This window comes from Cotesia typhae, unplaced genomic scaffold (genome assembly GCF_013202065.1).
Source record: "Cotesia typhae breed Kobodo isofemale line unplaced genomic scaffold, CoteBio_Ctyphae contig_4, whole genome shotgun sequence".
NCBI lineage: Eukaryota > Metazoa > Arthropoda > Insecta > Hymenoptera > Braconidae > Cotesia > Cotesia typhae.
This window is the reverse complement of record NW_027423748.1, coordinates 9,877,595-9,904,887: the sequence shown is the minus strand read 5'-3', so window position 1 is coordinate 9,904,887 and position 27,293 is coordinate 9,877,595. Positions and strand designations below refer to the sequence as shown.

Below are 27,293 nucleotides of genomic sequence, written 5' to 3'. Positions count from 1 at the left end.
TTTTTTTTTTTTTTTTTTTTTGTAGAAAAAAATAGCTAATTATTGGATAGGTGTCTTGGAAATATTAATAATGAAACCATTCACAGTGAGACGTTTACCACCGAGTTTTTCCATCCCACCTCCGTCTGTCAGCGAAGTGATGATGGGTGCTTCTTTGAACTTGACGTGCGTCGCGGTGGGTTCTCCGATGCCTTACGTTAAATGGCGGAAGGAACCTTCCACGGAAATGACGCCCGAAGATAAATTGCCGATTGGAAAAAACGTACTGTATCTTACGGAAATAAAAGAGTCCGCAAATTACACCTGCATCGCTGCCAGTGATCTTGGTCTCATTGAAGCTTCTTCAATGGTCAAAGTTCAATGTAAGTCTTTTATTTATTCACTTTTCCTTCAATTTCTTTTAATAATATATTTTTTTATGCGAAGAATTGATCGAAATAATTAAAATTTAATCCCGTTAAAGCTAAATTGATATTTAAAATTTTTTAATTTTAAATAACGCAGCTTTACCCGGAGCACCCGAAAACGTCCAAGTATCCGAAATAACAGCAACATCCGTAAAACTAACCTGGTCCTACAAAAGACCAGACGAATTGCAATACTACGTAATCCAGCACAAGCCGAAAAATGCGAACCAAGCTTTCGCAGAGACATCCGGAATTACGACAATGTATTACCACGTAAGAAGTCTCAGTCCGTACACAGACTACGAGTTGTACGTAATTGCTGTTAATGTGATTGGACGAGGTCCCCGGAGTCACCCCGTGTACGTCACCACCGGCGAAACGAGTCAGTATTTTACTTTAGTTTATTATCTGTTAATCATTAATCACTTTAACCTCCATTACATTTCAAGCCGTACCGCTACACGGTAAAATGGAATAACTATTCCAGTTGTAATTATTATTTCACCGATTAATTACTTTTTATATAGATATATACATATACATACAGCGAACCGCTATACAATACTATTGTAATTAATGCGATTGATTATCATCACTAACATGTAAAAAGTTCATTACTCATTTCAGTGATTCGTCTTAATCATTATTCATTTATTGCATGTCTGATTTTTCTCTGATTATTGATTAATCATAATATTCATTTTAAATTAAGTTAATTATGATTATTATTATTATTATCATGAGCAACATTGTTTTGAGGGTTTACGTTTTTCTTTTCATGCGTCCTCCACGGACACTTTTGTCACATGTGTAAGTTACAAGGATTTATTTTATTTCACCCTGATAATTTTTGTTGTTCTTGCTCAGAAAGTTCAATTATTTTAAATTAAATAAAATTAATTCAATTTTTTTGTGAAAAAATAAAAATTTTACTTTTTTGTCTTTGAAATTAAATTCTTTGAGCAATTATGGCAAAAAATAGTCTGCAGTATGTACATTAATTTTTTTTATCACCGAAAAAAATAGAACGAAAGTTCAAAAAATTAATTGATAATTTTTTTTTTTATGTACATTTTCTGTATAGTGATCTAGTTTTAGTAAATCATGTTCATTTCATCAGACATGGAGAAAACATAGCCGCCCATTGTTCATTGGCCGATCATTGTTCATTATCATTAGCCTTCATTAACCAACAAAATCCAATTAATTACCACCAGATTATTTTGTTGATTTATTTATTCATTTATTCAAATAAAATAAATTAAAAAAAAAACGTGTTTTCTCCGTGTGTTGAGTCGAGACAAAGTATAAAACAAAAAAAATATATCAAAAACGAATGAATACTAAACCATAATTTTCTCTCTAGCGGAATCAACAAATGGAGGTTCCAGTAAGTTTAACAAAGTACTAAGAGTGCCAGTAGTAACACCGTATTTTCTCGACTTTTGTTTGAATTAAATAATAAAATTAAAATAAAAATGATTTATTCTTTTTAATTATTTAAATTTGCTCGTTTTCTAATGCAATTACGTAATTACGCACCAAACACACGTAGTTTTTTTTTTTTTTTTTTTTTTTTTTTTTTCATCACTAATCACCATAGATCGTTTGTGTCATCACTTAGCATAAGACTTCTCTGCACCTCTTTCGCTAGATACTTTTCTGAGAAGTGCACTCACGCAATAGTGCGTGACTCGTATCGCTATTTACACATTCATCTATCAGATTCTGCATTATTATTATTATTATTATTATGATTATTATCTTTTAGATGAATTGTATTACTGATTTCAAGAGATAAAAGCTTATAATTTAATGAATGAATCGGACAAATCTCCACTTTCATTAAATTTTTGCTCCCTCTTTTTCTAGGACCTGGTTCAGCTCCACGCAAAGTCCAGGTTCGACCGCTGAGCTCTAGTACTATGGTGATACAGTGGGACGAGCCAGAGACGCCAAACGGCCAAGTCACGGTAATTTTTTTTTTTTTTTTTTTTTTTAATTGAAAAATTAGCGAATTTTTTTAAGAGATTTTATAATTAATAAGAAAGAAAAATTTTAAGTGCATCTAACCTTTTAAATGAACGAACGATTAACAAAATTTATGGTTGTTGTTGTTATTATTATTATTATTATTGCTAAGTAAAAGGAAAATTTATCCGTAATTTGTCGGAGTTGTTATTGATGATGATGATGACGGAGCTTAAGAGGGCAATAAATAACCGATTGCATTACCAACAGGGCTATAAAGTGTACTACACGACGGACCCGAACCAGCCGATGGCCTCCTGGCAGTCCCGGGTCGTGGACAACAATCAGCTGACCACTGTATCGGATCTTACGCCCCATACAATGTACACGATCCGTGTGCAAGCGTTGACGAGCGTAGGTCCTGGTCCACTGAGCCAGCCAATACAAATAAAGACACAGCAAGGGGTGCCGAGTCAGCCGGAAAATCTTTCCGTTGTTGATGTCGGGGAAAACTCGGTCACGCTTCAGTGGAGCAAACCCGCTCATAGTGCTGAAAATATTCTCAGCTATGAGCTATACTGGAACGATACTTATGCTCAGGTACTTAACCTTTTTTTTATTACTGCTCTGTTCAAAATTCGGAGGGATTTTTTTGAAAAATAAATTTTTGGAGAAAATTTATTCAAAAAATAAAATTTTACTTATTTTTTGAAGTAATTTTTTTGAATCAAAAATTTTTCTCTTTAATTTAAACTAGCAATTTTGCAGTCACTATGTGACTTGTAAAATATAAATAATTAAAATTTTGCTTTATTAAAAAATGACTTGTTAAATTGCTCTGTACTTTTTTAATTATACAATTTTAAAGAAAAAAAAATTTCTAACAAAAATAAAAACGAAAACTTATCTTGAAACTTCAGGAAAAACACCACCGCAGAATCGGAGTTACGGAAAACTACACTCTAACCGGTCTGTACCCGAACACCCTGTACTATGTGTGGCTAGCGGCCCGGAGCCAGCGCGGGGAGGGTGCAACCACCGTCCCATACGAAGTTCGCACCAAACAGTACGGTAAGCAAATCCGATACCAAATACTCTCAAGCAGCGAGGAGTGGCCACACTTAACTTGTACCAACATTCTACTTAACCATCATCAGAGTACCCTCCACTATCTATACTATTATAGCGTATTACTCTAGTATTACTTCTAGCTCTGTCGCGTCAATAACTATCTAAAATACTCTGATGATGCGGTAGCGAGTAGTGGCAGCAGGTAGGACTAGACTAAACTAAAAACCGACTAGATAGTTAACATTATAAACTCTAACAACAAATCGGTAGAAGCTCCCGCCAGTAAGCTAGTTACAAAAATATTAAAGTCAATTATAGTAATTCCGCGGCCGCGAGTTTTATTAAGCCGGTAAAGTTGGACTTTGAGGCGACAAGTGTGGGAGAGTGAGAATGGTTGCATGCATTGCAAAATATAATAATGCCATTTTTGGATGCTACTATTTAATTATTATTATTATTATACATATTTATTATCTATTATTATTATTAAAGTATATATTATTATTATTATTATTATTATTATTATTATTATTATTATAAATTGCACTAAGTACTGCATCGATATATGTGTGCATTTTGAGCACCTCTATTTTCATTCTTGATAATCTATTATTTAAGTGAGTTCTTAAGTTTAGTTTACTCGTTCACTTCGATACATTTTTAATGTACTGAAAGTGCTCTTTTATATCTTAACGGAGCCTTAAGATACTTTTATATATATTATATCCATAAATATATATTTATATATATTTTAATATATTTCTCAGGGTATACAATATATTGTACGTAATGATAAAATATTAATCAAGTAACTTTCGATTGTTTAAGGATTTTAGCCTTTGCTTACTAATCTGATAATAATTATTAATATTAAGATTTATTTTATTATGATTTATATTTTTGTTCGTGATGATTTTTCGTCCCACATTGCAATCCATTGTAAATAGTAAAAATAAAAAATAATTAATCGTATAATAATTTAAATTTGTATTGAACCGCATTATTTATTTGATAAATAATCTGGCTCAATAATCTTAACTGATTGATGATTGATTGTTGTATCACGTATTACGTATCGGATACAGAAAGAGATAAAAAAGGTATGGATTGGCCGTATGTGGTACTTAATGTCTACACAATATTTTTTTTTTGTACTTTTTCCCTCCTACAAATGAGTGTTATACAGTACCCGGGGCTCCGCCTCGGAATATCACCGGCCACGCCATCAGCACGACCGCTATTAAAGTCTCATGGAAGCCGCCGCCGACCGAAAGCAGTAACGGACGGATCGCGTACTACAAACTACAAGTCGTCGAGACCGGGCGCTCTGATTCAGAGGCCAGGGTCATCAAGCTTAACAGCACCGAGTTTGTTCTGGACGAGTTGAAAAAATGGACCGCCTACAGAATTTGGGTTGTCGCGGGCACCAGCGTTGGTGACGGACCGCCGAGTTACCCTATCACTGTCAAAACTGATGAGGACGGTATGTATCTGTGATATTCAACGAAAAAAATGTATTCTACTTGATATTATTAATGTTCATGGTGGTAGGCTGTTAAAGTTCACTCGTGGGACCAAAGACTCCATTAATTTTTACTATTTTTACGTCAAAAATATTTTTTTGGTACAAAATTAAACTTTTTAAGGTCTTAAAATTTTTGAAATTTAAATTATATAAAAAAAAGGTGTAAAATTTTATTTTTAAAGATCAAATCAAAATTTACTAGCTAAAAAAAATTTAATAATTAGATTCTTTGATACCAGCGAGTAAAAAATAAGGCGAAGTTGTAACCAAACGTTAACCAAAAATATAAAAGCCCGCCATATTGCTTTCGGACTTTGGTTTTGTAAATACATCGCAATTTTTATAAATTTATTCAATTTATTAACTTCGGGGCCTAACAAAAAATCGACTTACGAAAAATTGGAACCTAAATATAGAAAAAAAAAAAAACTTTGGATTTAAAAAAATTGAAAAAAAAAAAAAAAAAAAGATTAACAGTATTTTCAGAGGTCCTGTATTTTCCCAATACTCCAATAACCTTATATACACACACATTTTTTTTTTTTTTAATTAATTCTTCAAATTCAAAATAAATTGCGTGTACATACAGAAATATACACTCTTTCGGTTTATATATCCATCCAAACGTTGAAATACAAAACTTCGTATTGATCAAATTTATTATTATGATTATTATTTTAGTTTTTTATTTCATTTCGTTTATTTATTTTATTTTTTTTAGCCGCGCACACTGAAAATTTAACGAATGCTCGATTTTTAAATATTTTATTGTTGAGTTTAATTATTTTTTTCGTGAAATTGGAGAATTTTAAATTAATTAGTTTTGTTATTATTATTTTTAATATTATTTGATACGCAAAATCAATTATTGCACGTTATTTTATTCCCGAATCGAAAGTCGGGAGCGAAATAAGTCGGCCTGATATTTTGGCTGGATTTTATATTTTTGGAATGCTGACGCGTAATAATTAACAAAAACTAAATAAATAATTAAAACTAAAACCACGGGAACTAGGTAATTAAAAAAAGACACCTTGGTTCCTTGGATTAAAAAAAAAAAAAAACTAAAATGCGGTGTAATTTATTTGTTTAATTTTTTTAAGTTGGAATGCTTGCGTTGTAATGAAACCACGAGGACGAGGTTTATCCGCGGATTTTATTTAATTATTTTAATTATTGTCATGATTATTATTTTTCTAAAATTAATTTTTACAGCCTCGTCCCTATGGTATGCATCCAGATTTTTTTCCAGGTTCGAACCAGAGACCTACGGATTATTTTACAGATGCTGATTAATACATTTAATTACCATATATTTAATTACAATTAATCTTATTATAAATTATTAGTTATAATAATTATTTTTGTCCGCCAAACGAGAGACAAACCTAGACCTGGTTCTTAATAATTTTTGCAGGTGGCTCATAGAGCGTTATCTCTCTTTGTGTCGTGCCGTCGTCCTTTTTGTTATTTTTTTATTATTATTATTATTATTATTATTATTATTATTTACATTATTTTGTTTGTTCATTTAAACCGTTAATTAAAATTAGAATTAACAACATAAATTAACAAAACAAATACCGTATTTACTTTTATTTAAACAACGCTAATGAATGCTCACGTGTTTTTTTTATCTTTTCCTAAAGCATTTGCAGGAGGATGTGCCCAGGTTATCATACAGCTACTACTTAAGACTTTTTAGTTTCTTTTTTCTATTTTTAAAAACACTCCGTTTTTTTTTTTTTTTTTTACACTCTATTTATATTTAGTTATGAATTTTTCATATTTTCCATACATAGATATATACATTAAACAAACATCTACTTGCTTAGAAATTTTACCATTATTCCTTTTTTTTAATAAAAAATTTTATTTTTTCATCTCAAAAATTTTTTTATCGAATTAAAACAATTTTTATTAGAAAAAAAAAGGAATAAATCATCAAAAAAAAAATTCAGAACATAAAATGACAAAAACACAACAATAAAATGTGTCCTTTTAACACAAAATATTCATCCTAGTACACAATTACAACGAATATAATTGAATATCCACCAAATAACACGGTCAATCACAAATCACAATTGACAAAATTCAATTCATTACACGTGAATGTGACTTTCATACTCAATTATTTATCTCTATCTATTTATTATTATTATTATTACTACAATTATTATTATTATTATTATTATTATTATTAAAATATTAATAACACATTTCTACATCTCTGATAAGGCTCTGCTGTCTCTAGTACCAAAAAGAAAGATTTTAGTTTTATCGTTTGCACATGTTAGTGCATGCAATTAAGTTTGTTTTTATTCCTCCGGTCACCATCACTACCACCACGACCACTATCACGTCACCAGCACCCTTGACAGCCCTCAATCGAGCTCTCTCACGATAAAATAACAATTATTAATAATTAATAATTAATAATTAACATAAACCTCCCGCTCGCGATACACTATCAGTATTAAAAGTTAATAATTAATAACAACAGTTATTAACTATAATTATCATATAAACCTGAACATTCCGCCGAGTCTGCTCCCTCATTCGGTTAATTTTGTTCTATTATTTGACATTTCAATCGACATGTTTCGATAATCATCAATATCGCCAATTTATTGTTTTTATTAAAATCCAATGAATGGCATGCTGATGCATGGGAATTTTATTTCTCCCTTTATCCAACCCAAAAACCGAATTCTGCATGTTCTTTCACACACACTTATTCTGGCAATCAATCAACCAAAATATCGAGCAACCCTTACAAAAAAAAAAAAAAAAAAAAAAAAGCCATCGGATGAATTCCCGAAATCCTCTTATCTAAACTCTCATTATTATTGAAATAAACTACCCGATATTTCCCGATGACTTATCATATTTATTATTTAAATATCGATAAAAAAAAAAAATCTAAATAAAAAGTCCATTTTGGTAAATCTGAATCCAGTGCAGACTCGGCGCCGAGTGACTGGGCGCCAGGGAGAGAAAGAGAGAGGGAGAAAAGGAGGAAAGTAGAGAATAATTGATAAAAAAAAAAAAAAAAAAAAAAAAAAAAAAAAAAAAAGTTTAAAGCTAAAATAAAGCACTGCTGGAAGCATCGTCTATTGTATAGAAATATATACAAACATATGTATATGTACTCGCACTTTGTGAAGCACCAAATTAATACCGCAATATTGCGTACGCTCACTTCAATCACTGTTGGGCGCCGGGCGCCACTGCACAATTCAATGCCACATGTACAAGTAATATTCGTGTGTATCATATAGAAATTCAATCTGCTGACCAATGAAAGCCATTCACTAACGGCCTGCACTTGAATAGTCGCCGCGAAAATTCTGTAATTATGCTCCTATTTTTGTCTAAATATTTAAGAATGATTAATAATAGATTATTACGAATAATGCGTGTACGTGTGGTAATTAAGTTTCACGGTATTAGAGCACTATTGACGTGTCGAGCACTACGCACCGAAAGCACCCTTTTTGAGCACCCTTCTGTGTCAATGGTGACTCGACATCTCACTGAATATATCTTGGATGAGTATTTGCTTTTTTTTTATTTTTTACTTTTTTTCTTTACGACAAGACTTGTTCGTGAGATGTTGAGTGTGTGAACGAGAGAGTGAGTGGAGACGAACAAGAATCTCAAATTACGTCGCTTACAGGTCGGATGTAATGAAGCTAGGTTTTTTATTAATTATATTTTTGATGCGAAATTGTGGGAAGTTAATAAAATTTTTTTTTGACGAAAAAATGAAGGTTTTTGAGCGGAGTTAGAACTAAATAGAGTAAAATAGGAGAAGAAAGATGGGTGAAGCTAAATTGAAGTTTTAGCTGAGCAAAAGTTACACCACGGTGATTAGATAAGTTTTGAAGCAAGAACAGCTAAAGCACAGTTGATAAATTTTTTCTAGGCTTTAATTTATTTTTATGAGAAAGATAAATTTTATATGATTTATTTTTCACCCTTACGATCTTCGAAAGGGCGTCTAGAATATTTTAAAATTTATTCTCAGTAATAATTCCCAAAATTTACATCAAAGAAGCATTGATTAATGAAAAAAACTTAGTTACTTACACGACCTGCAATGGGACGTGATAGATGACAAAGCGATAAGGGCAATATTAATTTATCAGGCGTTATATCTGCGAACTCGATAAAAATGATAAATGAAAAATAATAAAAAAAAAAAAAAAAAAAATTGGGGAGAAGTTATAGGAGAAATGAATTTTTATTTATTTAAATTTAAATTTGAATAAGTCTATTATCTAACCAAATAAAGAAATATACGTGATGTGATTACTATAGGTACATTTGAATACCAATACAATCGATTGCTAATGTGTAAAAATCTGTAACTACTCTGGTAATTAAATTATCAAGCTTTATACGTGCAAAATCCTTCAATAGTTGGTACTGAAAATTATGATAATTACTGAAGAGGATTTTTTACTGGTGAGTCGTTGTCCATGACAAGAGGACGTTGGATGGAACATTGTCAGGCCATCCATTAATAATAATAATAAAAAAAAAATTTTTTTGTATTTTTTTTTTTTTTTCTATCACGAGCACCTTATCGAGTTTTTTTTTTCACTTCCATTGTAATAAAGACCACTTAAAGCTTATTATTATTATTATTATAAATACTAAAGTTTATTAATTATATCATATATTAATTAATTAATTATATTATATTATATGATATTATATACTATATATATCACAACAAATGTTAATTGGTTGGAATGTAATATTTTGTAATAAGGTCGTTTTTGGCATACACGCTCTATGCATGGGACACGACCGATTATTATTTCATCAGTGTCTGTAAGTTTATTATCAACATTCATACAAATGTTTAAATCGATCGTACGTATTGTCATTATTATATATTTATATATAAATGCCTATATATTTTTCACACACTTATATATCTTGTGCACTTATTATTATTGTTTATTTATTTTTTTAATTATGATTATATATTTAATTATGGATATTTACCATAAAAGTGTTGGACGATTGCGCATCTGTATTTATCCGTCTTGCGCGATAGAGTAATTTTTTATTTTTGTTATTATAACTGTATTATTAATTACTATTACTATTATTATTATGATTATGAGGTACTGTAAGAGTTTGGCAGTTTTTAGTAGCTGCAATTTACCCCCGAGGGCTGCGGCTTAAAGGATTGTCGTTATTTATATACATATATTATATTATATTGTTTATTATTATTTGTTGATCATGTCCTAAGGTACAGCATGGTCTGCCCGATTGTTTATTTAGTCGCAATTTTATTCAGTCGTGTATTGTAAATTATGATTAAAATATTTATGATTATGATTATTAATGATATTATATATATATGGGTTGTAGATGATGCTAGCCACCGCGATGTACAGACGCAAACTTTTTTTTTTTCGACTGAGTGGAATGGAGTGAGAGAGAGTGCAATCCCTATCAGAAAAAAATTGAAAAAAAAAAAAAATTATAAAGAAAGTTATGAAATTAAAAATAATGAGAAAGAAAAATACGCGAAGTGGTCAAAATAAAGAATGGAGCTCGCCCATTTTCCCGTACTTAAATATTTGAGTACTCAGTACTTGTTTATCGATTGATAAACTTTTGGTACTTACTCAGCCGCCAATGCCGTTGATACGAATTGCGGGTTTTGATTTACAGGTCAAATATATGAATAAATTGGTACAAAAATTTTTTTTTACATTTGAAAATTTTTAAAATTTTATTTTTAAAAAAAATTATTTGTCATTTTTTTTAATAAAAAAAAATTCAAAAATTTGTATAAATTTAATTAAAAAAAAATTATAAGACTTTTAATTCATATGCATAAAAATAAATGAAAAAAATTGATTATTTTTTTTACAATTATATTTATATAAAAATTTTGACTTTTAAAGGAAAAATTATATAAAAAAAAAAAAAATAAAAAATCCCAATCAAATTTTGTCCAAAAATCAAAACTTGTAAAAACTGTAAATACGTGCATTATTCGCGATTTTCGAGTCCTATCCTCTGTAAAAACTCCCTTTTTTTATTTCTGTAAGCATTATAGGTTTTCCTTTAATATATCCGTTATTATTTGACAGTAAAAAAAGATTTTTCTCTTCCAGAAAATTGTTTTTAGATCAAATCTAACGGATATATAAATACGAGCCTTTAGTTATTTTCATATATATTATATATATATATATATATATATATATATATATATATATATATATATATATATATATCTATTTGGAGTAGTGACTGTGCATGCATAAAAAAAAAAACTAAAAAATATTTGAAAAAAATCTAAATATTCTCACGTCTCCCGCCTCTCTGCGAGCATCCGCGTGAGAGAGGAACGAACAGACCGTCATTAATAATAATAATAAATAAAATGCTTTTTTTGTTTTGATAAAATACCAATTGTCAGTTGTCATTATAATTATAACAATAATTAATTTGTTGTGCCCGGTTGTCATTTTGTGTCCATGTGAGAATGGTTTAAGCTTAGGACTCATGCCGGATCTGAGCATGAATGATTAATTCATTAATGGACGAGGAACTAAACTGGATGTCCGGACCACGAGGATCCACTCTATTTTTTTTTTTTTTTATTTGCATGCGTATGAATGGCTCATTAATAGGGTGGGTCAAAAAAATCGAATAATTTATTTTTGATTTTATACTCTGAAAAATAGGTTCGTAGACACCTAAAAAGAATTCTCTCCAAGTATAAGCTCTTAATTATAACGGGAAGGTCCTCCGCTTTACGGGTTTCTATTTTTTTCGAATAATCAGATAAAAAAATTTATATCTCGCTTCCAACTGCTTGGAAAAATATTCCGTGGCATAGATTTTGTGAGAAATTGAATGCTTTACAAAAAGGTCTCTTATGACTTTTTCAAAAACTCAACCGATTAAAAGATATTCATAGTTGAAGTTTGGCTATTTTAAGGAAAATATTCGTTTTTATTATGAATTTTATAAGTCGATGAAAAAAATTATTTCGGATTGCGGAACTCATGATTTTGTAGGAAATTTACTGCTCTACAAAAATGGTCTCTTATGATTTTTGATTAAGTGAAGCCGTTACGAGATATTCATCGTCAAACATTAACGAATATCAATATTTCCAGTTTTTGATCAATAATTCGATAAATTTTAATTTAAACTATGAGTTTCAGGAAAATTTACATAAATTTGAGTTTCGATCGATAAAGAAATGTTATAAACAATTTTTTTAATATTGTTTTCAGTCTTGAGCTTGTTTGATTGCATTAAAACAAGAAATTAGAGCATTTTTTTCGACATATAGCCAATGATTAGTTTAATTTGAAGTGAATGACATATTTCTTTGTCAAATTTAATATGAAAAGTATTGAATCAAGTGAGAAACAACCAGTATTTAACTTTTTATAGATAAATTTTTTATTGAATTATCAATTGCAATATAATTGTCTATATTTTTAACATAACAGTACGCTATTACTATAAATAATTTCTTTTATTACAATTTGGGAATGTTTTTGATGTTCTTTGACAACTTGCAATAAGTACTGGAATTGTTCTTCATTTTTGTCAAGCATTGATTATATTCACTGACTAATGCAACAGCTCGCTCTGCTGAATCATTGACAACTTTTAGTTGTTGAAAGTATTCTTTATTTTCGAGATAACTTTCATTAGTAGGCCATAATTCAACATCGACATCAAGAAAGTCATACGGTAGATCGAAGATTTTGAAAAGATTTAATGACTTTTTAGACACAAAGTCACTCAGAGTTCTCTGCGCCAATGAATTCAAATCTTTTTAGCAATTACAAATCTTTTAGCTTTAGAATCTGTACCTTCACGAGTATTAGCAGCTTCAACAATACGTTTTTTTACTTCTAATGAAACGCCATCGTCAAACAGTGATAAAATGGCAAGTTCATCGCTCAAATACCATAAGTGCGAAATCATTTTTTCACACGTAGCTGAAGAAATCAAAGGATTGATATGTTTGTACTCCAATAAATTTTTCATAAACTGCAAGTCATGATAAGCAGCAGTTGTTGCAGAAGTTGATGAAAACCAAGCTTTTAAATACAATGTGACTATAAAAATACAGAAATGACGAAGACCATGCAATTCTTTCTGAGAGAGTTTGAATTCATCTCTGAATAGATACATTTTCAAACTATAAATGGCCTTAGCCATCCATCTAGCATGATGAACAGCACCAGGACGTTTGAAAGAAATCTTTTCTTGAGGCATTTCTCCAAGGAAAATCAATGATAATTCTAATAATTCTTTATCTAACTTATTATAACATTTCTTTATCGATCGAAACTCAAATTTATGTAAATTTTCCTGAAACTCATAGTTTAAATTAAAATTTATCGAATTATTGATCAAAAACTGGAAATATTGATATTCGTTAATGTTTGACGATGAATATCTCGTAACGGCTTCACTTAATCAAAAAATCATAAGAGACCATTTTTGTAGAGCAGTAAATTTCCTACAAAATCATGAGTTCCGCAATCCGAAATAATTTTTTTCATCGACTTATAAAATTCATAATAAAAACGAATATTTTCCTTAAAATAGCCAAACTTCAACTATGAATATCTTTTAATCGGTTGAGTTTTTGAAAAAGTCATAAGAGACCTTTTTTGTAAAGCATTCAATTTCTCACAAAATCTATGCCACGGAATATTTTTCCAAGCAGTTGGAAGCGAGATATAAATTTTTTTATCTGATTATTCGAAAAAAATAGAAACCCGTAAAGCGGAGGACCTTCCCGTTATAATTAAGAGCTTATACTTGGAGAGAATTCTTTTTAGGTGTCTACGAACCTATTTTTCAGAGTATAAAATCAAAAATAAATTATTCGATTTTTTTGACCCACCCTACTCATTAATTAATTACTAAATCATTATAATATTTGTCGGAGTGTCTGTGATCATAAGTCGAGTAGATGCTACCCTTAACAACTCAACTAACCAAGTATATTCTAATAAATAATAAATATTAAAATAACTTTAATAACCTTAAATAAAATTAAATTTTAATTAAACGTGAGAAAAATTGTTACAAATTGTTTATGAGTTTTTTTCCCACTTTTTTTGGCGACTATTATGGGGGCGCAGAGAATAAAAGTGAGTATCCATTCTACCATTGAAATTCATCGAAAATCTCTTAATAAATCATAAATACCTATTATTTATTATCATAACATAATAATTAATAAATACCCGCTATATATTAGCTACCACATAATCAGTTTGTTTATTAATTAATTAATTAATTAATTAATGCATAAATTAATTAATTAGTTAGAGTAATTACCCTTTGTTTCGTTTCTGATTTTTTTGAGCGTAATTAAAAAATATGCGTCTCGCTAGGACAAACGAATTTTTTGCATACTCCGAAATGAGAGAAAACCAACACCCACGGTCAGCCACTGTAACGCTCAAAGCTCGGGATTTTTATTTCGCTATTTACATACATAAATATATATTCCAGTTTTTTACTTTTTCGTTATTACCAAACTGTTTTTATTATTTTGGCTAGCCATCAAAGTTTATTGCCATATGTTATATATGTTGTACAAACTTTTATATATATAAGTATATACATATATATAAATAACAGTATTCAACCGCTATTCCTGAATTAATATTTATTACAAAGTTGAAAATTTTGAGATCAAGTCCAGAATTTTATTTTGTAAATTAATATTTATGCTTTTAAACAAATTAAGTAATTTTTGCAGGTTTTAAAAATTATTTGGACGTATTTAAATTATTATAAATATGATTTTAATTTTTTTGAACAAATTTCGAGGCTTAAAAATATTTTTTTACGATCATAAATAATTAAAAAAATTATTAATAATTTTAAACAAGTTAAAAAAATTTTTTTGAGATTCAAACTCTTCAACTTTGTACGATTATTATTATTTAACCCTGTTTGTCGCCTTATCATTGCAATTTCGTTGCTAATTAACTATTATTTATAACCCATAAAAATAATTATTTATCTGACACTTTATTAAATTATTTTATTTTAAGTAAATGCAGAATTCGTTTGTAGTAGCTGTGTTTTTAATTAATATTTAATAATTGCTCTCGCGACGTAGGTAGGCAGTGGCATCGCTGAATTTTTTTTTTCCATCATTATTATTTTAAAACCGTTTATAATTTATGTAAATTATCGGTGCAATTATTTATTAATTATTAATCACGTCGGATACTGGACTGTCCATGACGGGCTTTGACTTTTTACAGGTTTATATTCGTAAATATACATACATACATATATATATATATATATATATATATATATATATATATATATATATATATATATATATATATATATATATATATATATACATATAAATCGAGTTTATTATTAATAAATTTATTGATAGAAAGCATGTAAAGTATATTACCATAGAACACGAGTTTACTTTTTGAACAAAACAGGATTAATTGAGCACCGACTTGTCATTGCACAGCTTTGCGATGTTATGACGCACACTATTATTTTGTTAATTATTAATTAATTAATTACTGTCCTGTAGATTTTAATAATTTATGTAATATATTTATTATTATATCATAACTATAATTATTATTATTATTAATATATTTAAATCTGATCATGGACTCTCCATTACTGCCGTCGGTGAGACTAAATGTCCATTCCATGTATATTTAATCTCTTATTGCTATTATTAATTATATTAATATGTAATTAATAAATTACTCTTTTTTTTTACTAGAAAAAAAAATGTTTTTAAGAAAGTAAGAAAGAAAGAATGTTCATTTTTTTAAAATAATTAAATTTGTTGAGTTTTTTTAATAAATAAATTATTGGTATTCAAATGGGGGGTTAATTAGTGACAGGACTTTATTATTATTATCATTATTATTGAATAATTTTTAATTTTAAGGGTGGCTGGTAGTTTTTCTGTGCATACATAATGAATGGTTACGGGTTTTGTTTTTATTTAATAATTTTTTTAACATTTCTAAAATTTACTAATTATTATTTCTATTAATTTTAATTTAAAATAAAATTTTTTTTTCAGTATTATTTTGATTAATATATCATTTATAATTAAATTAATTTATTTTATAATATAATTTATAATTTATTCCAGATTCCGAGTTTTTGATTCCAGATTATAGATTATAATTTATAATTTATCATTTAATCTTATTAATTTATTATACGTTATAGCAATTTATTATTTATTTATTTATTTATTTATTTATGACGTTGAGTGAATGGATGGAAGTGAATAAGCCTGTTTAGTTGTATAATTGGGTGTGTGTTAAAAACTGGCACCTAAACGGACACAAATTAATATTGAGTTGCGTTACAGTGCCAGGAAATCCCCAGGACGTCACTGCGACGGCTTTAAACTCAACGACTATCAGAGTAGAGTGGAAGCCGCCCCGAGTTAATGACCAAAATGGCGTCATCAGAGGTTATCATGTCCACATACAAGAGGTCGCAGAAGAGGTATCAATTATTGTTATTTCTAAAGTCAATCTTCGAATTTCTTCATCAAATCTTCTACTAATTTCTTCACTTTTAATTTTAAAATTAAGTTGGCAATTTTAGAGCCGCCATCTTATCTTGTAACGATTAAAAAAAAAAAAAAAAAAAAAAAAAAAACCCTCATAATTTCAACTAAATGAAATCTTAAAGGGCAAGGACTTGCTGAACGAGCCAATCCGTCAAGATGTCCACGAAGAAGGCGTCCATGCAATCAACGTCTCCAATTTACAGCCAGATACTAAATATTACGTCCAAGTCGCGGCTCTAACGCGGAAGGGCGATGGGGATAGGTCGCTTCCTGTGCACGTCAGAACTCCTGGTGGTGTGCCAAATAGGCCGCAAGTCAACGTCAAGTACTTATCCAAATCTATTTTATATTAAATAACGCGGCTTATAATTATCAATCATGAATCATATATAAATAATGAGACTAATTAACGGTTTTTGGTGATTTCCAGGGTAATCAATCAGGATCCAATAGTCCTCGAGCTGGAGTGGGCCAAACCGAGCGAGCCAGCTGGGCAATTAACGGGCTACCGCGTCAAATACGGGATCAAAAACCAGACATTGAAGGAAGAATTTATCAAAGACATCAATCAGGTTACTTTTAAAATCAAAGATGTCGGTAAGTTCTTCATCAAAAGGATCGAATTTTATTTTTATTTACCCTGAAAAGAATAAAAAATTTAACCAAATTTCAGAACGCGGCGTTCATTATGAATTCCGAATTGCTGGAGAGAACCAAAACGGAGTTGGCCAAGAAACAGTTCGCTACTACGAGAGTCCAGAGGGTGAGCCTTCAGGCCCGCCAACAAACCTAACCTACACCTTCCAGACTCAAGACACAGTTTGCGTGAAATGGAGCGAGCCTGCTCGTCGCCATCGGAACGGGCAAATAGTTCGCTACGACGTTGAATTCCACAAGAAGAACGACCACAGCACTATTGAGGCGCGAAACACAACTCAAGAACGCGCCGTTTTTACAAATCTTGAGGAAGCTACGGAATATGTCTTCCACGTGCGCGCGCATACTGTTCGCGGTTCAGGGCCATACTCTGAGAAAATCACAATAGTTACGGAGAAAGATATCGGCCGGGCGCCATTGAACGTCAAGGCAGTGGCGACCTCTGAGTCAAATGTTGAAGTCTGGTGGGAGTCAGTACCGAATCGTGACAAAATTATCGGCTACAAAATTTTCTACACGATGACAGCTGTGGAGGATCTTGATCAGTGGAAGCAAAAGTTGATTGGCATGACCGAGTCCGCTGAGTTGGAAAATTTGGAACGTGACACTGCCTACGCGATTGCCGTCGCCGCGAGGTACAAAAATGACGTTCTCGGGCGTCTTAGTCAGAAAGTTACGGTTAAAGTAAAACCTGAAGACGTTCCTCTGAATTTACGCGCCTCTGACACTTCTACGCACTCTATGATACTCTCGTGGACTCCGCCAATAAGACTGAACCCCACGGGCTATCAAGTATCCTTCGACGCGGTCAAAGAGTTCGTGGACTCTCAAGGAATCACTCAAACTCAAATTGTGCCTCGCAGAAGTATTCGCCTAGATGCCACTGCTACTACCACGACAATCGACGAACTCCAGCCGTTTACGACCTACAATGTCAACGTGAGCGCGGTTCCAGCTGACTCTTCGTACAAACCCCCGGCAAAAATCACTGTGACCACCCAAATGGCCGCGCCTAAGCCGATGGTCAAGCCTGATTTCTATGGCGTTGTTAAAAAGGAAGAGATTCACGTTATTTTGCCTCAAGCTTCTGAAGAATACGGACCAATCGCTTATTATTATTTGATAGTAGTTCCTGAGGACAAGGCTACTGCTCATAAGCAGCCTGATGAATTTACAGAGGATGTTATTACGGGAAAAAACGCGAAACAAGACCCGGAAAACGCGCCATACATCGCGGCCAAATTCTCGCACAGGACTATTCCGTATACTTTTCAGCTCGGCAGCGGGGATGTTTACGAAGGCTTTGAAAACAAGAAGTTGGATCCTACTAAACGGTACAGGATTTTTGTACGGGCTATTGTTGATACTCCTAAAAAGGTAATTTTATTTTTAAGGAAACAAGAAAAATTTTTTATTCTCAAATGAGTCTAATTTTACTTGAATTTTTCAGCATCTTTACACATCATCCCCCTTCTCGGAGTACTTATCCCTCGATATGCGAGAAGTACCACCCGGCGATCCACCAAGCCGGCCGAATCCCGACATATCTCCCGACGGGAACCCAGAAGTCTCTGTAACCAACAGCGGCCAAGAACCGGGCATGGTTTGGGTTATTGGACCAATCATAGCCGCTCTGATGGTCAGCATTTGCCTGGTTTTGCTTTTCGTAATAAGGAAGTAAGTATTAGATTCATTAACACCTTCCATATTTCAATTTAAAGATTCTAATTATTTATAAATATAGTTTAAGTAATATTTCAAAATATAATTAACAATATTATTTATAAATTTTGGCATTCAACTAGACGCAGACAGCCTTGCAAAGCGCCGGATCAAGCAGCAGTAACACGTCCTCTGATGGCCGCGGACATAAGCTCGAACCACGCGCCCTCTGACCCGGTAGAAATGCGCCGCCTGAACTTCCAAACTCCCGGCATGATGTCACACCCTCCGATTCCTATCAGCGAGCTCGGAAACCACATAGACCGCCTGAAGGCCAACGATAACCATAAATTCAGTCAGGAATACGAGTCGATCGAACCGGGCCAGCAATTCACTTGGGACCACTCGAACATGGAGGTCAACACTTCCAAAAATCGTTACGCTAACGTCATCGCTTACGATCACTCCCGCGTTATTCTCCAAACAATCGACGGAATTCCCGGTTCTGACTACATAAACGCGAACTACTGCGACGGGTACCGAAAACAGAACGCCTATGTCGCCACTCAGGGACCTCTCCAAGAAACTTTTGCGGATTTCTGGCGCATGTGCTGGGAACTGCGAACTAGTACCATTGTAATGATGACCAAGCTCGAGGAACGAACACGTATCAAGTGCGATCAGTATTGGCCAACTCGCGGAGCCGAAACTTACGGACAAATGACCGTGACGATCAGTGACATCCAGGAACTGGCGACCTACTGCATCAGAACCTTCCAAGTCTGTCGGAACGGCTACACAGACAGAAGGGAGATAAAACAGCTCCAGTTCACCGCTTGGCCGGATCACGGAGTTCCGGAACACCCAGCGCCATTCTTACAGTTCCTGAGACGCGTTAAAACATTAAATGTACCTGATTCCGGGCCTCTGGTGGTCCATTGCAGCGCTGGGGTCGGCAGAACTGGATGTTTCATCGTCATAGACTCTATGTTGGAACGGATCAAGCACGAGAAAATGATCGACATCTACGGCCACGTCACTTGCTTGCGCGCGCAACGGAACTACATGGTGCAAACTGAAGACCAGTATATATTCATCCACGACGCGTTGTTCGAGGCGGTGATCTGCGGGTTCACAGAAGTTCCAGCTCGGAACTTGCACTCGCACATACAGAAACTGATGCAAACTGAGCTAGACAACACCACGGGAATGGAACTGGAGTTCAAGAAGCTTTCGAACATCAAAGCGGACTCCACGCGGTTCATTTCTGCAAACTTGGCGTGCAACAAACACAAGAACAGGCTAGTCCATATTTTGCCGTACGAGTGCACGCGAGTTTGTTTGCAGCCGCAGAGGAACATGGAGGGCTCGGATTACATCAACGCGAGCTTTATCGACGGATATCGGTACCGCGGTGCCTACATTGCGACCCAGGGGCCGCTGAATGAGACCACTGATGATTTCTGGAGGATGCTATGGGAGCACAATTCGACGATTGTGGTCATGCTGACAAAACTCAAGGAAATCGGCAGGGAAAAGTGCCACCAGTATTGGCCCTCTGATAGGTCTATCAGGTATCAGTGTTTCGTTGTTGACCCGATCGCGGAGTATAATATGCCTCAGTATATTTTGAGGGAGTTTAAAGTCACTGACGCGAGAGATGGCGCTAGTCGCACTGTCCGACAGTTTCAGTTCATCGATTGGCCGGAACAGGGTGTTCCTAAGTCAGGAGATGGGTTCATTGATTTTATTGGTCAGGTTCACAAGACCAAGGAACAGTTCGGGCAAGATGGACCTATCACGGTGCACTGTAGCGCTGGAGTGGGGAGAACTGGCGTCTTTATTACGCTTAGTATTGTTTTGGAGCGGATGCAGTATGAGGGCGTTGTTGACATCTTCCAGACGGTCAGAATACTGCGCACGCAACGTCCGGCTATGGTTCAAACTGAGGTAATTTTTTTTAGAAAACTAGCTATTGAATAAATACAGATACGAAAAAGTATCTTTTTAGGAATTAATCATTAAAAAATTAACAATTAATATTGTTTATTTTTTAGGATCAATACCAATTTTGTTATCGTGCTAGCTTGGAGTACTTAGGATCATTCGACCACTACGCCAACTGACAAGAAGAAATCCGCGAGCCAAGAGAACCAACGAGAGACCGAGGAGAGCGTCACATAAGAAGTCGTGAGAGTACTGGTGAAAGAGCTAAGATACGACGTGTTTAGTTTTACTAACAGACTATTAAACTAACAAAATAACAAAATAAATTTTTTATTAATTATTAGTACTCAATAATTAATAATTACAATTTATTAATATCAATAATATTACTAATAGGTAACGCTTATAACGGTTGAGTCGATGCTCGTTGTGTTTGAAGCTCGTCGGATTTAGATTTTATCAAATAAAATAAAATATTACGCGAGAGATTCCGACATTGCTGTTATGATTGATGATGGGGTTTAGAGCACTTTGATGATTAAAAATGTACTTTAATATGATAAAGTATTCTCAATTAAACTCCCATTGTTTTATCATTTTGTTATATTAATTTGGAAACGAACAAATTTAACAAATTATCAGTATAGAGCAACAATAATTAATTAACTGATTATATATCTCTTGATAGATAAACACTCGTTCGGTTAAAAGAACGAAGACTGCCATTTAGGCACGTGGAATCGGTGTTTAAATAATAATATTAATATTAATTGATTAAATAGACTAATTAATAAACAAACCGGTAACGCGTAATGTTTCTTTTGAAACAGAGCCTTAAAGAGTTTCGATGCGAACAAATAATTGTCCATAATATTAATTGACAAGGAGCCCTCCGTCTAGATTTTTCTCAGTTAACAATTATCCTAGTGTAGCTATTGGATTAATTATTAATTATCGATTATTGTAGATAATGAATGGGAGTTAAGTATTGAATTGTAATTAATTAAGGTAGTAGGCAATTAAATAATTGAGTCGAAACATATCGGTATGGAAATTCTTTTTCAGGTTTTTTAAAACAATTAATGCTCCTTTGTATTTATCATTCCTGAGTAATGGTAGACTGAAGTACTACTCAAAAAAAAAAAAAAAAAAAAAAGAAAAAAAAAAATAATAATTAAAGTTAATATCTAATCTTAATCCAAATATCGTGACCTTTTTACCGTGTTCTCTTTTTTAGAAAAATTTGAAATTTATATTAAATAAATTTACAGTAAAAAAAAATTACTGATAAATCTTTCGACCGTTTTTTCAAATCTATCTAGAAGTTAACGCCGAATTTTTTTATTATAAATCTACCGAAAGGACCTTAGAGTTTAATAATTTTATTAAAGTATCAATCAATCGAGTTTATTTGGTCTCGAGAGTTTTAATAACTTTATTTATTGAATTTAGAATTTTTTTTTTTTAACAAAAGGACAATGTTTTATCCAACTATTAATTATCAATTGGTTATTTAAACTCTCGTTAACTAATAAAGTAATTTCTGCTCATAAAAAAAAAAAAACTTAAAATTGCCATACTGCCAAAAAAAATCGACAATGCTATTGCCAATATGCAACAAAACTTAATAAATTAATAAATAAATAATTGGAATGATTAAAAATAACTACCGATAAATTTTAAGGGTAGTTAATAATTAATTGTTACATTTTAGTTTTAATAATTAATTATAAATATTAAATAATACTTATAATAAATAAATAAATATAAAAACGCCATTAGGTCACAAGTAACGAAATGAATGAATGTTGTGTACGGTGCCTACATGTGAATTAAATTATTATTTTATTGTATGTAGTGAAATGAGCGACCGGACTTGTTAAATATTAAAAATAATATTAATAATTAAAATTAATATTATTATTAATATTTAAATTAATACTTATTAATTTATTTGGATAAGAGCACTGTATGTTAAATGCACGTAACGTTTCTTCCGAGTCCTTGGTTAATTACCGCCTGTACAAAGTTACTATTTTTTTTTTTAATTGTAATTTTTTTTTAACTTTTTATTCGCTGAATAAATCAGTAGTCAATTAAAATTAACATTAAAGAGTATAGAAAAATGGAATTAATATTTGAAAATATATAGAGATTAAATTTTTAGCCTGTACGGACAATAAACGAACAATTATTTATAACCTATTCAAAAATATTAATCGTATTGTTTACGATAGCAATTGAAGGTGTTAATTAAACGTATTGAATGATAAATTAAAATTTTTATTTTGTTTTTTATTAATCAATGCGGGCAAGGACTGGAAGTTGCGATAAATGTGTACATAATGCACCGTCTGTCATGTTTAGTGTTAATAATGTATGTTAATAAGATAAAAATAATAAATACATAGATTTATATATAAATAAATATATAAATATAAATATATAAATAATAAATATATATTACGAACATTCTAAATAAATTGAAAGGAAGAAATACAATGATGAAATAGGTTATGATTTTAATTGAACAAAGTATCCGGTTTGAAACAATTATATGATAATTGATGTAATATTGAAGATTATAACAAACGCACTGTTCTATTTGATACCCGTAAAAGTTTAGCTTATTTAATAGATTTTTTATATTCCGTACCGTCAGCTTTTTTATATATTTTTACGATAAAATTAACGTGAAATTATTTACAAGGTAATTTGTATTGTATTGTCGTCTACGTAAATAAATTTTCGCCGGAATTTTAAATATTTAATGAAAAAAAAAAAAAAAAATGTAATGTAGATTTATTTATTAATCGATTAATATTACTATTGCGTATTTACGATTAGTCAAATTTTTAATTGTTAAATTTTAATGATCCGTGTACTTGTATTTGTGAATAACGCATTTAATATACATAACATATGTGTAAGTTTATTTAGTATACGTATAAGTCAATTTTTAAGTACATCTAAAGCCAGAAAAATTTTTAATTGAATTTTTTTACTCACCTTATTAATGTGGAAAAAGCACTTGATTTTTTCTTCTTTGACATCTGATCATTCATTTCACTAATCTTTGATGATTTTTTTAAATTGAAATTCTATTTTCACTATTTAACACTTATTTTTTTATTTTATCGGTAATTTAATGACTTTTATTCACAACTAAAATAATTTGTTAATAAAAAAAAAAATTCTTAAAAAAAAAACAGAAACTTAACAAAACACATATAATACACTGATTTTAATTGCGTACTGCATAAATATCCGAATGTTTTATTTTAACGCGCAAGGAATAATTAAACGGACACTTGACATGACGCGCACTATTTCCTCCGTCGAGCTTCGATTTGTCAACTACTCCGTTGTAGTAAACTACCGGAAACTTTTCCACTTCCGCTTTCGGTGCGATAATGTTATTAAATTTACAACTCACTTTCAAGATTACAAACTTTTAATCAAATAATTGTCTCTTATAATTGTAAATAAATTGCTGAAGTTTTTAAATTTATTCTTTGACAGTTTTTAATTTTTATCTTAATGATATTTCATTTAAATGAAATTGTAATTATTTACTTAATTAATATTTAAATATTTTTGACTTTAGGTGTGAAATTTCAATCAAGTTATTTATTTAAAAATGAACAATGGTGCATTGCGAAATTTTCTGCGAGTCATTGTCAAAGTTATCAGCGCCTCGGGCGGCAAAAACGGGAAATAAAAAAATTTTGAATTTAAATTAGGCGCGAGAAATTTGAATTTCAAAAAAATGCACTTAAAATATAAAAATTACTGCCAATTTTTTTTATAAAATAAAAAAGTTTATGTAATTTTTAATTTTTTAACTTTCAAGCATTCCAATTAATGTTTTTTTTTTTTGATAATTTTATTTTTATTATAAATTAATTATAATTATTTTATATTTTATTATTATTGTATAATTTATAATATATTGAAAAAAAATTGTTAGTAATATATATTTACATTTAATTATTAAATAAGAATAATAATATAATTTTTCAGTTAAATTTTAAATAATATTCTGGCTATTCCATTTCTCAACGATATCTATTACAACTAAAATTCCAATTGTATTATTATATTTTAAATAAATTAAAAAAAAATCCCTCAAACTTAATTTCAAATTTCTTCATAATTTATTTTATAAAAATTTTAATTTAAAAATTGTAAAGTACTTACATTAAAAAAAAAAAAAAAAAATGTTTCTTCAGGTAATGTCATAGTCTAACAAATAAATTGTTATTACATGGAATTATAAATACTAATAAATAAATAATAATTATTATTAAATACAGCGTTAACCTTTACGGGTGATGTAAAAATAAAAATTTGAAATATAAAATAAAGTTTAAATAAATAATAAATAAATAAAATGGATGAATAAATTATTGGGAATTAAAAAAATAAAATAACGTTGAGATAATGGATAATTATTTTGTGATACTTTCTTGCCAGAAAAAAAAAAAAATTAACAACAGGCTGAGACAAATATAATAAATAAATATTACTCATGGACAAAAATACGAATGAAATTATTGTAATAGATGAATTTAATAATTGAGAATTAATTCTGAAGGAGAATACCATGTACATTATTGTATTGCCTTATGGCATAGAATAGAAACTAACAGTGTAATTATTTTTTATTGTTATTTTATTTATTATCCTTCCTTATTTTAAATATAATAATCATTACAACTTATAGTATTTTTTGTAAGGTAGCAAGGTAGTAAATTCATTATTTATTATTTACAAATTAACTAATTTTTATCACTTAGTTTTTTCATATTAATTAAGTGGAATGAGAAAATTATATGATGTTCGATGGTGATTGATTGGTCGCTGGAGGACTTTTGGTCATCATCGAAGACATTACCTGCAATATAATTTTTTATTTAAAAAAAATACTATCAAAAAAGGTTTGAAATTATTTAAATGAGTAATAAGACTCCTTACATTCTGTAGAACTTGTTTTTTAAAGTAATCTTTGGTCGCTGTGGAAATATCTGAATTTTTTCCCATTTTGCACTTAACATATCCAAAGAGATTCGCGCCGTTTAGCATCGTAGCGATGCAAACAATTAATAGCCACTTTATTTTCAGGCCAAATAAAGCGACGATGAAAAATAAACACCAGAGTAATGGACAGATTATTAGAGACAGCCAAAAAATTCTTGCTTCTGACGGGTTGATACGATTCTGTTGTCGACCCTGAAAATAGGGCACATCAAAGTTTCAAATAATAAAATAAAAAAAAAAAATAATCGATTTATCTATTCCTTAAAAATATCCAAGGACAAAATACAAAGCCATTTTTTAATTAATGACATTTTTAAAGACATAATTTATTTAAAATAAAATAAAATTTTCTTAATAAAAAAAAAAAAAAAAAAAATAATTAAAACCTTTCGTGACTCGTAAACCCAATGACTTTTTCCATCATCATCAACATAATTCCACCACCTGAGTCCAACCATCAGTCTCCCAGTGATATTTTTGACAGTCCAAAAATCCATGGAGAGAAGCAAGACTACAACAACAAAACTGGCGATGAAACTGTCAGAGAACCATGTGCAGAACATGTAGACGATAATCGCTGATACTCTGAACGCCAGATGAAAAAAAGTCACATATGGATGTCTGTAAAATAAAAAAATCAATACATACTCTAAATTAAGCATGAATAAATTATAAATAACAATAAAAAAAAAGTATATACTTCAATTTTCCACTTCGCACATCATCTTCCTCTCCAAACGCAACCGTGTCGTCATCCATCAGTAATGGAACCTGCAATTAGTCATCAAATGTTAGTAAATTGATCCCAGAAGATGTTTACAATTTAAAATAACAAAAAACTGATTTATTTTCGGCCTTCTGTCGCTAAAAATTAAGTAATAAATAATCACTGACCTTTATTGACAGCAAAGTAACAAAAAAAATTAACGAGAATTGCTTTTGTATTATTTATAATCGGTACTTTTGTAAAGATGATTTTTATTGCGGGTAAATGATTATAAAAATTAAATAAAAAACTAAATAATAATTACCGTAGCAGATGCCATCATTCAGCAATCACGGCAACCCACACGTCAATGCTCCTGTTTACATCAGCTGTCATGTTGCTGCAAGTGCGCAAGTCAGTAAAAATAACCTGTGGGAAGGTAAACAGTCACTGAGTTTTAATATTGACATAAAGATGTCAGTCTAAGCTTATTCTCACAAATAAATCTTTTTTTTGTTAGTTTGTTGTCATTATTATTATTATTATTATAGAAAATAAATTCCGAACTGCAATAATTTAATTTTCACGGTTGACTAATAAAACGTGATTTATGAATGAAAGAAATGAAAGTAAAAAATTGTATTTGTAAATTTATGTAACCACTTAGAAGTAATGATAGTAATTTATGTT

The 27,293-nt window shown here is 30.7% G+C and overlaps 2 protein-coding genes across 7 annotated transcripts in view; one reads left to right on the top strand and one right to left on the bottom strand.

Annotated features, from left to right (window-relative positions):
• Nucleotides 1-25,517, top strand: part of Lar (tyrosine-protein phosphatase Lar) — a 179,121-nt gene extending 153,604 nt beyond the window's left edge. For 3 of the 4 annotated variants that reach the window (XM_074243099.1, XM_074243100.1, XM_074243101.1), the window contains 13 exons: nucleotides 87-362; nucleotides 505-789; nucleotides 2,280-2,380; nucleotides 2,649-2,978; nucleotides 3,299-3,449; nucleotides 4,636-4,932; nucleotides 16,385-16,524; nucleotides 16,714-16,916; nucleotides 17,022-17,188; nucleotides 17,265-18,625; nucleotides 18,699-18,925; nucleotides 19,054-20,860; nucleotides 20,968-25,517. In XM_074243099.1, the coding sequence (XP_074099200.1) occupies nucleotides 87-362; nucleotides 505-789; nucleotides 2,280-2,380; nucleotides 2,649-2,978; nucleotides 3,299-3,449; nucleotides 4,636-4,932; nucleotides 16,385-16,524; nucleotides 16,714-16,916; nucleotides 17,022-17,188; nucleotides 17,265-18,625; nucleotides 18,699-18,925; nucleotides 19,054-20,860; nucleotides 20,968-21,036 (5,414 nt within the window). In that variant the 3' untranslated portion in view covers nucleotides 21,037-25,517. The remainder of the gene's footprint in view (nucleotides 1-86; nucleotides 363-504; nucleotides 790-2,279; nucleotides 2,381-2,648; nucleotides 2,979-3,298; nucleotides 3,450-4,635; nucleotides 4,933-16,384; nucleotides 16,525-16,713; nucleotides 16,917-17,021; nucleotides 17,189-17,264; nucleotides 18,626-18,698; nucleotides 18,926-19,053; nucleotides 20,861-20,967) is intronic. The other variant, XM_074243102.1, reaches the window with a different exon arrangement.
• LOC141527558 (putative Golgi apparatus membrane protein-like protein CG5021) lies at nucleotides 25,515-27,010 on the bottom strand. Of its 3 annotated transcripts, none has more exons than XM_074243106.1 (5): nucleotides 26,929-27,010; nucleotides 26,598-26,668; nucleotides 26,284-26,518; nucleotides 25,835-26,089; nucleotides 25,515-25,754 (listed from the first exon to the last, which is right to left on the bottom strand). In XM_074243106.1, exons 1-5 carry the CDS (start codon nucleotides 26,944-26,946, stop codon nucleotides 25,689-25,691), a joined length of 645 nt encoding a protein of 214 aa, XP_074099207.1. In that variant the 5' UTR covers nucleotides 26,947-27,010; the 3' UTR covers nucleotides 25,515-25,688. The 3 variants fall into 3 exon arrangements, with proteins under 3 accessions (XP_074099207.1, XP_074099208.1, XP_074099209.1); XM_074243107.1 differs by having other exon boundaries at nucleotides 25,835-26,077; XM_074243108.1 differs by having other exon boundaries at nucleotides 26,792-26,931.
• Between the last annotated feature and the right edge of the window lie 283 nt (nucleotides 27,011-27,293).